Source organism: Electrona antarctica (genome assembly GCF_951216825.1).
Source record: "Electrona antarctica genome assembly, chromosome: 3".
In the NCBI taxonomy this organism is placed as follows: Eukaryota; Metazoa; Chordata; class Actinopteri; order Myctophiformes; family Myctophidae; genus Electrona; species Electrona antarctica.
The window spans coordinates 30,420,095-30,434,080 of NC_136808.1; the positions used below are offsets into that span (position 1 = coordinate 30,420,095).

Here is a 13,986-nt window from a genome sequence, read left to right on the forward strand (position 1 = left end):
ATATTGCACACAACCATGCTGTTATCCACACGTCCATCCGATAGCTTTTAAATGTAAATGGCTGGGTTTCTCAAAGAAATGTTGTGTTGCACGTAGCTTGAACACACCCCTCTAGGCCGCACACAGAAGCCTGTGTGCGGCCTAATTGGCTGAAATAGACAACCTAGACTAGAGCACAGCCATACCTGTCCTCATTGCACACGTAAGGCCTCCTGCATGAATACATTTAGAAGCAAACCTTTTTCCCTAAAGCCTACACACACCTGTCGACATTCGCAGAGAAATGTGTGATGCGAGTGGTGAGTTTCTTCATCTCAAATAAATATAAAAACTTTGAAATTAAACAAACATGTTTAGGCCTACTTCAACATCAAATAAATTAAATTGCTATCTATATATATATATTTTTTTTTTAAAGAGTGAATAGAGCCTACTGTCAGCTGTCCAAATATTATTCAATTAAATTTCAGAGGTGAAGTGATGTAGGCAAGGTAAATGTAGGCCTATATGAAAACACTACTGTACCAGTGCAAGTGAATTAAATGGAATAACATTCGATTGTGTGTTAATAAATATAGGCCTATACAAGGTGGTTAAATGGGAGGCTATTGTGCAGTCAAAGTTACCAATACAAGCTAGTTCATTCAGAATTATTTTATTGACCGGTCAGGCCGGTATGGTAGGCCTCAGGCCTACCAATATAGGCCTCAGGCCTACCATAGGCCTCAGGCCTACCATACCAGTGCGTGGCACATCTATGCATGGTATATCTATGTTCACAGTGAAAGGGGGTGTTGTTGAGAAGAACCACACGCCCACTCACTATGCATAGTTCCTTTGGGAAACCCAGCCAATGTCTCATCCAGGGAATAATAATATTAGAAGTGGTCTTGTGTAATATTAGAGCCCATGTAATCATTCAGCTAATTATTTTTTAAATGAAACCATACCTCTGTTCCACAGCAGTCTTGAGACGATCATTCTCGCTCTGCAGCAGGGCAGCTTCCGGACCATGGAAGATTTTCTCATCATCTGTGCCGTTGATACTGGATGCCTGATTGGATGAAGGGGTTTCGCGGCCGGACTCCTCAAATGGAGAACAGAGGGAAAAGATGTTTCACGTTAGTCTGTAAGAGTTCAAGCCAATTGTTTATTAGTTTGCCCAAACAAAAAAAACTGTCATGTGGTGTGAGTCTGTAATCCATTGCCCGGAGGACTACTGGTTTTGGGGAGAGGACTAACAAACCAACTCCACCCACCTCACAAAGGCCAGTAATGGCACAAGGGTTGTGCGACAGGGCCAGCGACCTTGCCATGTAAAAAGATCTTGCTACAGAAATCTAACTGATATAAAGCTATTAAGTGTGGGCCTGAACCCCTGGTCAAGACATTACACAGAGCTATGAGTGGGCCTGAACCCCTGGTCAAGACATTACACAGAGCTATGAGTGGGCCTGAACCCCTGGTCAAGACATTACACAGAGCTATGAGTGGGCCTGCCCAGTGGCAGTGTCTACAGCAGTGGTTCCCAAAGTGGGGTCCTTGAGGGAGTTCCAGGGGGTCACCAGCTAAATGACAGTTTGGAACCAAAGGGACCCTTATGGGTCTGTAACTAGAGACCCATAAGAGTGTACACTCTAAGAGTTAAATTAACATAGATTTTACAATATTGGGTGTCCCAGGGATAGAAATCCCATTAAATGGGGGTCCGTAGCCTAATGCATGTCAAAATGGGGGTCCTTGAAATTAACCGGGTTGAGAATCACTGCTAGAGCCGTAAAAATCTTCTCTCATGGGGGTCCTTGGCACATATTTTCAAATGGGGGTCCGTGGGCTAATTAGTGTCAATTTGGGGGTCCTTGACATGAAAAAGTTTGGGAACCACTGGTCTACAGCAACCAAGACATTACATGGAGCTACAGTATGAGTGGGCCTTGTAACCTGAAACTGGGCAGTGTCTACAGCACAGGTGAGCAACCGTGAATTTACGATCCACCGCTCAATCTTCACAAGCTTTTGCTAGATTGGCGATCAACCTGAAAGCCCAGACAAAACAACCATTCATATGGTACCGCTTCAGCAGCCTTCAGCTGTCTAGAACAAGGACACACAGAGATGTGAGGGGATTTCAGAGGACTTGGAGGCTCAACTGAAAAAGTATATCAAAACCTGTGTGCCTTTCTGCCTCCAGTTGGATGAGTCAACAAACATTACTGATGTTGCCCACCTGCGCTTTCCAAGATAGTCATTTCATGCCATCTGTCTGTAGGACTAGCCAAACATGTGATTTACATATGAAAAAGGGTCATCTTTCCATTATCAGTATTTTAAAGTTTCCATATTTATTATTATTTTTCATTAATGTGCATAACATCCCCAGAGTAGTCAGAATAAGTCCATTGTATATGAATAATGAAGGCAAGAGACATTCAATCCTATGTTTATATTATTCTAATGAGCAACCTGGTAATTGTGGCTGGTGAATTAGGCTGCAGAATGTGATTATTCATGTCTGCAGTGCATACTTTGTGCCGAGTAGCTTTGGAATCACCTTTAACCTAATTTATACAAGGCAATCTACAAGTTCACAGCACGTTGCAAGGTGACACCGACACGGTACATCAGCCTTTTCAGTTTTGACCCAAATCAGTCATTACCGATAAATCATGATAAATCATAAAACACAACATGCATACCCTGATTCACTGTGTTATGTGCCTGTTGTCAGTTAAAATGCACATTTATAGCATTTTAACTGATTTTAACTTTGGTTGGTTGGCTCCACATCCGTCCCCTTTTTGTGACCAGTTTTTATATTCATTGAATAATACTAACACTAAGTGTAGGTTCAACACAAGAGGCACAAGCTTATTTGAGTGGAAAAGGGGACACATTTATAATATGGTGTAAATCTTTTGGTTTATCTGTGGTGACAACTTTTCATTACTGTCCACAGTAATGAAAACAAAGCAGTGTTTCATCACTGCTTTGTTAACCACTTAAAAAAAAGATTTTATTTTAAATTTACATCATTGCACAATGCATCACAATGCGATGCATCGTGAACATTGCTCTCTCTATATATATATAGTGACAAGCTTTCACCTATTATGAATTATGGTATGCTCAAAATAGGGACAACAGGTTTAAACACCTGGCAGTTGCTCAGAGAATTCCAGAGTGGCATAAGATGGAATTTACCTGGGAGTGGTTACTTGACGTCTCCATCTTCTCCTGAGATTTGTCCCTTGCTAGCTTGGCAGCTTCTTTCACTTCCTGGAACTTCTCAGCAAACTGAAAATAAACAAGATATATGATGAATGTTTTTTGATTAGTACCAATAGCCTAAATTTCACTATGTTGGAAAGGTTATGATAGATTTCTAGACGGGTTCAGATATGATAAACTGAGAGACAAGAAATAGAGGCATGTTGTTGCGATGGGGCAGAAACTTGGTCGCAGTGAAAATAGCAGATTTCCGAGGCTTGTAGATCTGCTACAAGCTCACAATCAGAGATTAAAATAGGGTGCATTTTGCATCCCAAAACGCAGTTTGTAGTTAAGGGACGCAATAAAACAACGACCTCTGCATCCACGGGGTGCACTACTGCACTGTTTTTTATTCTAGTTTATTTTGCTAGCTTTAGTTAAAATAATAATAATATAATGAAAATGAAATGGGAGTTAAATGCTGCTATTTGTAAAAATGGCAAAATATGACTCCTAACGTTGTTGAAGTGGGACTCATAAAATGTCCCTGGGACTCATCTAAAAGACCATCCCTTACATTGTGTGAGAACCACTAGTAGTGGACTAGTAGGAGTAGTGGACTCCTAATGTTCCATACATATTGGGCGCATTCGGAAATAGCGCACTGTGCAATGCAAACTAATAGGCGAGTGCGCTCCCGGTGCGTATTTCCGAACGCACCCATTGTGTCATAGTAAATCAGTGTCATATATATTCTGAAGATATTCCGTGAAAATGCCACGGAGAAGGACTAGTCTAGACTCTAGAGAAGAAGGAGAAGTCTTGCCACGGTCACATTTGTCCATGTATGGTCATATTGTTGACCCGTGGTTTACTGACCTTGGCCAGCTGCTGCTCTGACGCAAAGCCCAGGCCAAAGACGGTGTTTGCTCTGCTGTCCGCCCATTGGCCAAACTTCTGCGATGTCTTGGTGAACGTCATGTTGGGTGTAATGGTGCTGTTGATGATCACCTGTTGCAGAAAACACAGCATTATGGCATGCTGATTCACATCACAATGCACTCCATTAAGCTCGATTGGAAGTCACAATTCTTTTAAAGAATAATTATGCCTATGACATGAATGGCAAATGTGATGTCACTGGCGCATGCACGTCTTCACGTGTTGTTTTTGACGCTCTGCGTATTGTCAAAACCAGATTAATTCAAGAGGATGATTCACAGCGGCGGTTCAGTGGTGAATAGTCCTATTGTTCCACCAAAGGACAAACCCAGATCGTAGTTCCATTCATATCATTAGAGTGAATCTGCTGTGCTCTGCGCCTGCCCTAGATTGAAGGCCACTCTGCTACCTTATCCTCTGACTGATACAAATTACAAAGCTGCTCATTTTACACTTGGACTGATAGGTTTGCCTAGAATTAACTGCAACAAATGCGTAGAATAGATGGTCTTGTGTCTGTATTGCAATAGATAGCTCTGTAATATTATTACTTTGTTGGTCTTACTGTGTTTTAACAAATGCAAATGCAATTTAACAAATGCCCTCTTCAAAAGATGCACAAATTCAAACATATTTGCAAAATGATCAACCACTAGCAAGTTAGCAACTCACCAGTGACATTACATTTCTTTGAACTTTGTATAAAAAGGAATCACAAATTCCTTTAGAACAGTTTGCTGATAAAAAATAAAAATAAATCTTAAAGAGGCCAGTAATCAATATACCTTTATATTATGTGTCTGCAAGCACTGACAAGTCTCTCACGCCCTAACAGTATCAAAGAGCATCTACTATTTTTAAAATAGAACTGTATGGGCAGTCTCCCAGTGACACACAGACACACATGCTATGCATACATATAGCCCACACCGGTGATCCACTAACCTCATAAGCTGCCGTGCAATTCCATCCATTGCTGATACACTAAACACTACCCGCTCAGCTGTTGGACCACTGCAGTATACTGTAGTATACTGTATCTATCAGCAGCCAGGACACATTTGCTGCTGTATAAAATTATCAAGTCACCTCTAGTGTATTTGACAGACAGCAGTGTTAATGGGATGTTAATAGTGGATGCTTAATTGAGAGACAGTAACAGCTGCTCCAAATGACACAGGCAAAGTTGTGCTTGTGTATCCTTATTGTAAAGTACTCCAAATCTATGTAAATGATGCATTTCTATAGTGTCTTTTTCAAAGGCACTTTACAATGCGCGTTACATTGACACACCGGTGGGCTGCAGAGGCAACCATGCAAGGCACGAAACCTGCTCATTGGGAGCAGTTAAGGTTCAGTGTCTTGATCAAGGACTCCCTTGACACAAAGACAAGCGGAGCATAGGGATCGAACTCCTAGATGTCCACATTACTTCCACCGCTGCCCATTCCAAATTGTGAACACAGGAAAAACAGGCAAACCACAGCCAAAGCCGTTCACTTCACTTCCAACGGTTCAACCCCTTGCATGCATAAGGGGTACACAACAGAGGTCAGACGCATGGCACATGCAAATTATCCCAACAATTACATAGCACCACGGGGGCTGCCCTAAGGTTCGACCTCCCGTTAGTTCAACCGGATTAAGGTTGGTGAGGGATGCGTTAAAACGACCGGATTAAGGTTGGTGAGGGATGCGTTAAAACGACAGGATTAAGGTTGGTGAGGGATGCGTTAAAACGACAGGATTAAGGTTGGTGAGGGATGCGTTAAAACGACAGGATTAAGGTTGGTGAGGGATGCGTTAAAACGACAGGATTAAGGTTGGTGAGGGATGCGTTAAAACGACAGGATTAAGGTTGGTGAGGGATGCGTTAAAACGACCGGATTAAGGTTGGTGAGGGATGCGTTAAAACGACAGGATTAAGGTTGGTGAGGGATGCATTGCTCCCGTGCTCGAGAACCAATGACATGTTACCAACACCACAAGACAGTTTAATCACAATGTACCCGTTGTCTCATAGCAACCTGGTTTCAGAACACAAGAGTTTAAATTGCCGACGGTCTATAATGTCCTCTCTCACAGCCTGCCTCCGTTTTTCTCCTCATTCTCGCTGTCTTAACCCTTTTCATATCAAGGTCCATTATTTATTCTGCATTTGATCCACAGACCACCTTTTAATGACATTTAGCCTCTCAGACCCAAGACTAGACAATATTTTGTTATTGTTTTGGATAGGATTTTGGCCACAATTCCATGCTGTATTGATGTGGTATACCATAGGAGAGATGAGGCAAATGAAGTAAATAACAATACTTCTACATTCTCTAATTGTATAGACTTCTTGTAAATGAAGTAATGCAGAAGTTTAACAATAATGTAACTCTTGTGTAAAATGGGTTACACACCGGCATTCCGAAGCCCGCCATTCCGACGCACTCATGACTCTAACCCTGTCCCTGAGACTAACCCTAAACGCACGCGGAAGCCACATAGTGGAATGCCACTCTGTTCCCCGTACATTTTACGGTCTCAGGAGTTACAGAATAGAGATAGAAGGGTGAAGGGTCCATTTGGTTACCAACTCTCCATCATTTAGCTGTGACCACCTGGAATCCCCTCAGGGACCACAGGTGGTCCCTGCCTCCCGGGCCACTAGTTGAGAACCACTGCTTTACACAGCCCCATTCGAGAGCACAGAGCCTCGGAATGTGTGGAGCTTAGCCAAACAACAAACAATACAATACAAACAGCTTGTTGATTGGTTGGTTCAAATCAATCAATACAATCACCTTGTTGGTTGGTTCAAATCAATCAATACAAATTCCAATGGGTTATACTAGTCTAAGACTCATCTAGGCACATCAGTCACAGCAGTAGCAGTGTCATGACAGTATCACTTGTCAGAAATAACAAAAAAGGCACAAGAATACAATCAATGTGATTTGTACTCATTTGAGGTCATTGCAGTTGCGACTACGGATGAAAATGTGCATCGTTGCGATGTATTTCCATTACATCATGTACGTAGGCATTGTTCATATTAATGGACGGTGCATATTAATGCATTGTCCCATCTAAAAATAAATTAAAGATCACATTTACCCAAAGCTTACCACCCTCACTAGAGTGGGGCATTTATTCAGTGAAGGATTTTATTACATTATTTATCAGCACTGGAGGTTTAAGGAATCACCATACTGATTTGGAGGCTTGATGGAAACAAGAGCAGCTAATGTGTCTTATGTGTGTGCCAGGTGCAGCTTAGATTGTCACTAAATGATAACTGCTGTTCCACCTTACGTCAGTCCACCTTAAGGCAAGGTTAGCTCTGCGACATCGTCTCTGTGGGAATATTTTTGTTTTAACCAGATACAAACAGAGCCCATGTATATATCACACAGGCGTCAGGGACACTTTGCACACACACACACACACACGCACACGCACGTGTGTGTGTAGTGAAGTGTAAGTGAAATGCAAGTAGTAATGAGCTTTATAAAACTGAGAGAAACCAATATGGAGCCAATGTCTTTTCCCCCCAGACAGACAGAGTCTGAAACAGAGAGTGTATATCTATAGGAGGACTGATAGTTATTTCGCCTACTCTGTAATGTGGTGTGTAATTGGATAAAGACCCGGGTGGAACATAATCCACTTTACACCAATGAAGCCACCCGACACCAGTGCACAGTGACAGCAGTGTCCTGCTCTGACCAACACCCAGCTCACTAGCAGCTATCTGTCTGGCCCCGGAGGAACTCTCAGGAGAGCTTATTAATCAGTACAGCACCGTACGAGTACACAGAGCATTCACCACAATGCAGCTAGTGCAGTGCTTCTCAAACATTTTCATATCAAGGACCCCCCATATTGATATCTGGCTATAGACCTCCATCTGAAAATATGTAGTGCCGGCGTAGACCCCCATAAGAGAAGATTTGAGTTTATTTAAAAAAAAATAAGTAAATGGCAGATCTACAAGCTTGTAGATTGTCTCTTTTCAAATAGCCGACATATATGGGGTGCATACCTTGGTTAGACTGTAGACATACTAACAGTCCGACTGGCATTAGTCAAACAACACCGTTGCTCCCGACATGCGTGGCCGGTTACAACTAACCCGTGGCAGGTTAAAACAAACCTGTGGCTTCCAGTGAGGTTAGGTTTAGGGTTGGGTTTTGGGTAGGGTGTCGGACTAATGCCTGTCGGATTGTTAGTACGTCAGACCAAACACATGCACCAGACATAATATGGGCCATTCTACCTGAGTTGGAAATTGTGTGAAATTTGTATGCTATTTTGGAAAAACTTTTACCATATTCATGTTGCACCAGATCTAAGGGACACATATTTAGTAAAGGCACACTCAATTATCATATTGTATTTTAATAATTTATTGGAATATCTTTCCTCTCCCAAAATTTGTCACTAACGAAACATAGACTTTTACCTTCGAATAAAGATACTTATTTATTTTTATTTATTTTCCTGTACAGACCATTTTTAAGAATGTATGTAGGTGGTTCCACAATTAAATACATTTAAATTGATATGTTAAAAAAAAATGTATGTTGAATTATTGAGAGTAATCAAAATCTAAACGCAATATTCTTTGTAAAATGTAGTTGATTATATTGATTTCAGCATTATTTGTAGTTGACAGTGACTGCACTGTTTCAGTAGTGACCACAGCATTGTCTTTACAATGCGGTGCCATAGTCACTTAACTATTTTGCTAAATATTAACTCATAAGATGCTTTACATTTGCTCAAGCTACTACTAAACTACTAGAATTACTAGAATTAAGTACATTAAAAACTATAAACATCCAATTTTGTCACTACCGAAACAATCATGTCACTATTTATTTTTTTTGCTAAATATTAAGATGCTTTACATTTGCTCAAGCTACTACTAAACTACTAGAATTACTAGAATTAAGTACATTAAAAAGCATAAACATCCAATTTTGTCACTACCGAAACAATCATGTCACTAATTAGTGACAAATTGTTTCGGTAGCGACTGTTTCGGTAGTGACAATTTTATCTAGTTTTTAGCTTAACTCTACAATGCTAGGTAAAACATGGCTAAATGAAACAGCTTTGAACTGATGTACATGGATAGAAACATCACATTTAGCAGAAAAAACAAAATAGTTTATAATTTATGAGAAATGATGTGTTTCGGTAGTGACACTCCTTGGCTTAAAACCACACACTGATTTTCAGACTTTGGAAGACATTAATGAAGTAAACTAGCTACTCATTGGCCATGATGAACATGAAGTCTATGTCACTTCTTGGTGAAGAGTGTGGGGGTGTGGCTTAAACCAGGCTCCATCTATAAAGCGATTTCAAATATTAACTCATTTTGCAAGGGACCACCTGGAACCCCCTCAAGGACCCCTGTGGGTCACTGGACCACACTTTGAGAACCACTGGCTTAGCGGCCAACTGCCCAGAAGAACTCTGGTGGGATCCATAATAACTCGCAGAAAGTGGCCACAAACTCCTTTAATTACATGCAGTGTCTGGCACCATCATTATATTATGGATCTTATTGTACCCCCCCCCCCCCCCCCTCCACAAACACACTTTCTAAGTGACGTTTAAGAGCTGGGTAGGCCGTAAAATGTGTGCTACTTAGTAAGGCCAGGCAGGGCCTCGGGCTTGTTGAGAACTCTAGTTTTCGCCGGCTGCCGGCCACGCTAATGACTTTGGGGCGGGCCCGTCTAGAGTTTGAATGGTCAGGTATCAGTCAAAGAGAGAGACATCGAAGAGGAAGGACGGATGGGGAAGGATCAACATATGGAATGTCAGAACAGGTCAGCTCCAACTTTGTCTACTTGCCAGGCAATAGAGCCTCATTGTAAACCCGGACATTTTGAGTACCCTAAAGTTTTATGTTAGAAATGTCAAGTATGGATCCCCAGCATTTAGAAACAGCCGGATGCCAACTTGCATATGTGGGCAATTTTCATAATTGGGGGTTATAACTTACATGTGACCATATCTATATAAAGGCAAATTTTTTAAAATGTCATCATGCTTTAAGTAGCATGTGACGTGTCAAACTAGGCATGATTCTGAATCCATTCCAAGCATTATTGGAATTAGTTCTTGCTCGTTGGGCTAAAAACGTCCATAGCCACTTGCCCAAATGTGCCAAAATGTGATGACGGCTATGGCTGTTTTTAGCCCAAATTGTGTTTTTTGTGCAAAACTAATACTTGGAATGGATTCAGAATCATGAAAACCCCCTATAGAGCGTCGCAGTCCTGCCCCCTACCATGGACCAGGAAATGATTCTCCGTTCATTTTCCTCATAGACATTTCAGAAAGTATTTATTTAAAGACGTTTACGCCGCGGATAAAGCCAACTCGAGTCGTGACAAATCATGACAACAAACACATTTTTTTGGGCCGAACAAATAATTAGAAAGAAGAAAAGAACGGGAGGTTCTTTTTTTTTGTTGTTTTTCTTCTTTGTAATTATTTGTTTGGTCCAAAATATTGTTTGTGTCTGCGGCGTAACCGTCTTTAAATAAATACTTTTTGAAATGTCTATGGGAAAAATGCATTGGGATTCATTTCCTGGTCTATGGTAGGGGGCGGGACTGTGACGCTTTGACATGCTACTTAAAGCATGATGACATTTTGAAATGTTTGCCTTATGTGAGTAATAAATAAATTTGACTTGAGTGTACAGTAAATGATCACAAGATAAAGAATATTTTTTGTCCCCTCTTTAAACCATTATCATTTTTTGTAACGTGACCTTAATGTAATATTAGGAGCAGGAACCTGCTATGGACTCTACAGCCGCTAGATGTTATGGTCTGTAATAACATTGAATATCTGTAGAAAGGTGAGTAGACAGACAGTGCAGCATGACAGGATTCGAACGTGGTCCCAAGTCGTACGTGTCGATTATGTTATTAATAGCGCTGTTCGGCATGTGTATATTACTATGGGAGGGGGAGAGAGAAAGAGAAGAAGATAGTGACAGGGGCAGGTGTAAAGGCTTTATACTTGGTTACGAGGAGCTAGTGTCGCATACCAAAAATAGCTATGAGTGCGCGACACCCGTGCATAACCAAGTATAACTCAGGCTCAACAGCGGTATCAACTGGCACGGGAGGTGCAGAGCGAGGCTTGGCTGCAGGGAACTAGCTGGAGGGTCAGTTGAGCAGTTATACCACAGTATTTATGCGACACCTCTGCTCTTACTTGGGATTATTGTGTGTCTGCAGAGAGAATCTGCATAGTCAGAGCAAAGCTAAAACCAATACCGATGAGGTAAAACATGGTAGATACAAATAAATAAGAGTCTGCACACTGTAGAATAACTTCCTCCCAGTCAAAGGTTTATTACTGTTACGTTTCAACCAACAAGGTCTTCTAGAGTTACATAAACACACAAGTTACTTAATAAACTCTCACAAAGAACATTCCGCAGTTCTTCTGTGATATTTGGTCGGGGTTATATAGGCATATAATCCATGCAGTGCAGCAAGCAAAAGTCAACCTAGAAATGCTGCAGTGGCATGACCTTATATCAGATTCAGGAGCACTGGGCTTCAAGTTGAGTTAGACTGAGATGGGCATTTGCTGATACTTGCCATATCATGTAAGTTGCCCGAGCCAGACAGGCAAATATAAGGCGACAGTCTGTCACAATGGATGTAGCACAAGGCTATTCTACTAGACAGAGATCTTTTCCTATATCTATTATTATTTTAACATTGTATTTTTGTTCCGTTCAACTGAGCATTGGCACCCACAGTCCACACTAAACAAACACTTCCTGTGGGCTAGAGAGGATCAGGAGCACATTCAGCTAAAGACTCATCCCTCCTCTGCACAGCACAAAGCCACTTGACCAGTAGCCACAAGCAAGCATGACCCCCATATGAGCTCCCCCCCCTTTCCCCTCACTGTATATGTTTCTTTTCCCTTTTTACCTCCATTATGATGAATTCCTGTTCTGTTCTCCGTCTATATAGAAGTGTCTATTTGTACGTCTCTAAATGTTTTGATGAATTGAACATGGTGGACCCTGTTGTAAACAAGTGTAATGCTTAATTGGGTCGTCCACTCACAGTTAACAGCCTTTGTATTGAGTTTGTGCTTGAAATGTACTGTAATTCTGCAAACTGTTAATACAATTTTCAATCAATCAATCAATCAATGAGAACGTTGCAACTGACCTGCACTGTCTGACACCTTACTCCTTAATGGACTGCATTGTCACTGTGGGCATAAACCTGGTTTTCTCCATATTACAACTTTGAGGTCTGGCTTTGCAGCAATTATGTCATATTACGTCTATGGACTTTTTAAATGTCTGTTTAGAGCACTAAACAAACGCAGAGCCATGTCAAGAGCCAAGTCTATGGACTTGTAATGTTTGTTTAGAGCAGGAGTTCTCAAAGTTTTGGGCTGGGACCCCCAGAAATGCTTTGGTCATGTCTCGTGACCCCCACCCCCCTCCCCACCCCCAATACAAATTGACCGCTACAATAAGCTTAATAGAGAAAATACATCATAAATAAATACTGAAACCAGATATAATCATTAAGGAAAGTTTATTGCGACAGTAGGTCGCATTTACTATGAAAACCTGCATCTCCTGTCCGTCCGTTAGTCACCCATGCCTCCATATATGGTCACACCTCGTGACATCACGCCTCCATGGTCATGCCTCGTGACATCGTGACATCATGGAGACCCTTAGATCTCCATATCTGCATATATGGAGCCGGCCAGCAACTCATCAAACTCTGTACACTCAATTCACGCTCCATATATATATGGCCAGTACAGTATTCATTCCATATGTTCTGACCCCCCCATGCCAAAGCGCCACCACTCGCCCAGCAGTCTGCTGTCACCCAGGCGGATGCATGCAGCCCTCAGGGTGTCTTACTGGTACAATGGTACATGTACTATGTGTACTATATGTAAACTCTTAATTTCCATTTTCCAGCCATTCAGTTGCAAAAACACCCCCAAAAAAACCCCAATTTATCATTCCAGCATGAACTTGAACTTTGGCGTGTGCCCGACCAAATATCACGTCAGGTCGGGAGCTGTCGTAGGCTTTGTCCTCGCCTGTTTTTCTGTCCTAGAAAAGCGGAGCAGCATATTCTCTGACCAGCTGACAGGCTGTCACAGGCATCTAAACACATGTATACAAATGATATAAATCACACCCGTGTAAAGTGAGGGGCGCTCTTATCATCTTACTACATAATGTTTGTTTAATATGTATATTGTCCTTTTTTTCTCTCTCTGTCCCTGTATTATATCTGTATTCTAATGTTTTTCTACCTCGCATTGCCAGTAGTGGTAACAGGAGTTGGTTGGGCATGACACGCCGGTGTAGCTTGTACACAACCCACAACCATTGCCTGGAGGACTATAGGTTTTGGGGATTGAACTAACAAACCAACTCCACCCACCTCCCAAAGGCCAGCAATGGCACAAGGGTTGTGCACAGGTCCAGCGATCCTGCCATGTAAAAAGATCTTGCTACAGAAATCCAAACCAATGAACCAGATGCTGGGAGGAGGATAGATGCACATCAGGAAACTGAAATGATGACAGATGACAGCCAAACCCAACTGGAAGCTGGCATCCCGAGGGCGGATATTCTCAGACCAAAAATAACACGTACTGTTGGTTGCTGGAATGTGCGAACACTCTACCAGACAGGGAAGTTAGCTCAGGTCACAAAGGAGATGGAAAGCTATAACATCGAGCTATTAGGAGTGAGTGAAACAAGATGGACTGGTAGTGGCACAAGACAGCTAGCAACAGGACACC

General features: G+C 41.8%; 1 protein-coding gene across 4 annotated transcripts in view; it reads right to left on the reverse strand.

The window, feature by feature from the left end:
* homer2 (homer scaffold protein 2) overlaps nucleotides 1-13,986 on the reverse strand; it is a 48,045-nt gene that overhangs the window by 13,023 nt on the left and 21,036 nt on the right. For 3 of the 4 annotated variants that reach the window (XM_079498043.1, XM_079498041.1, XM_079498040.1), the window contains exons 3-5: nucleotides 4,090-4,221; nucleotides 3,202-3,294; nucleotides 951-1,087 (exon numbers count right to left, since the gene is read on the reverse strand). In XM_079498043.1, the coding sequence (XP_079354169.1) occupies nucleotides 951-1,087; nucleotides 3,202-3,294; nucleotides 4,090-4,191 (332 nt within the window). In that variant the 5' untranslated portion in view covers nucleotides 4,192-4,221. The remainder of the gene's footprint in view (nucleotides 1-950; nucleotides 1,088-3,201; nucleotides 3,295-4,089; nucleotides 4,222-13,986) is intronic. The other variant, XM_079498042.1, reaches the window with a different exon arrangement.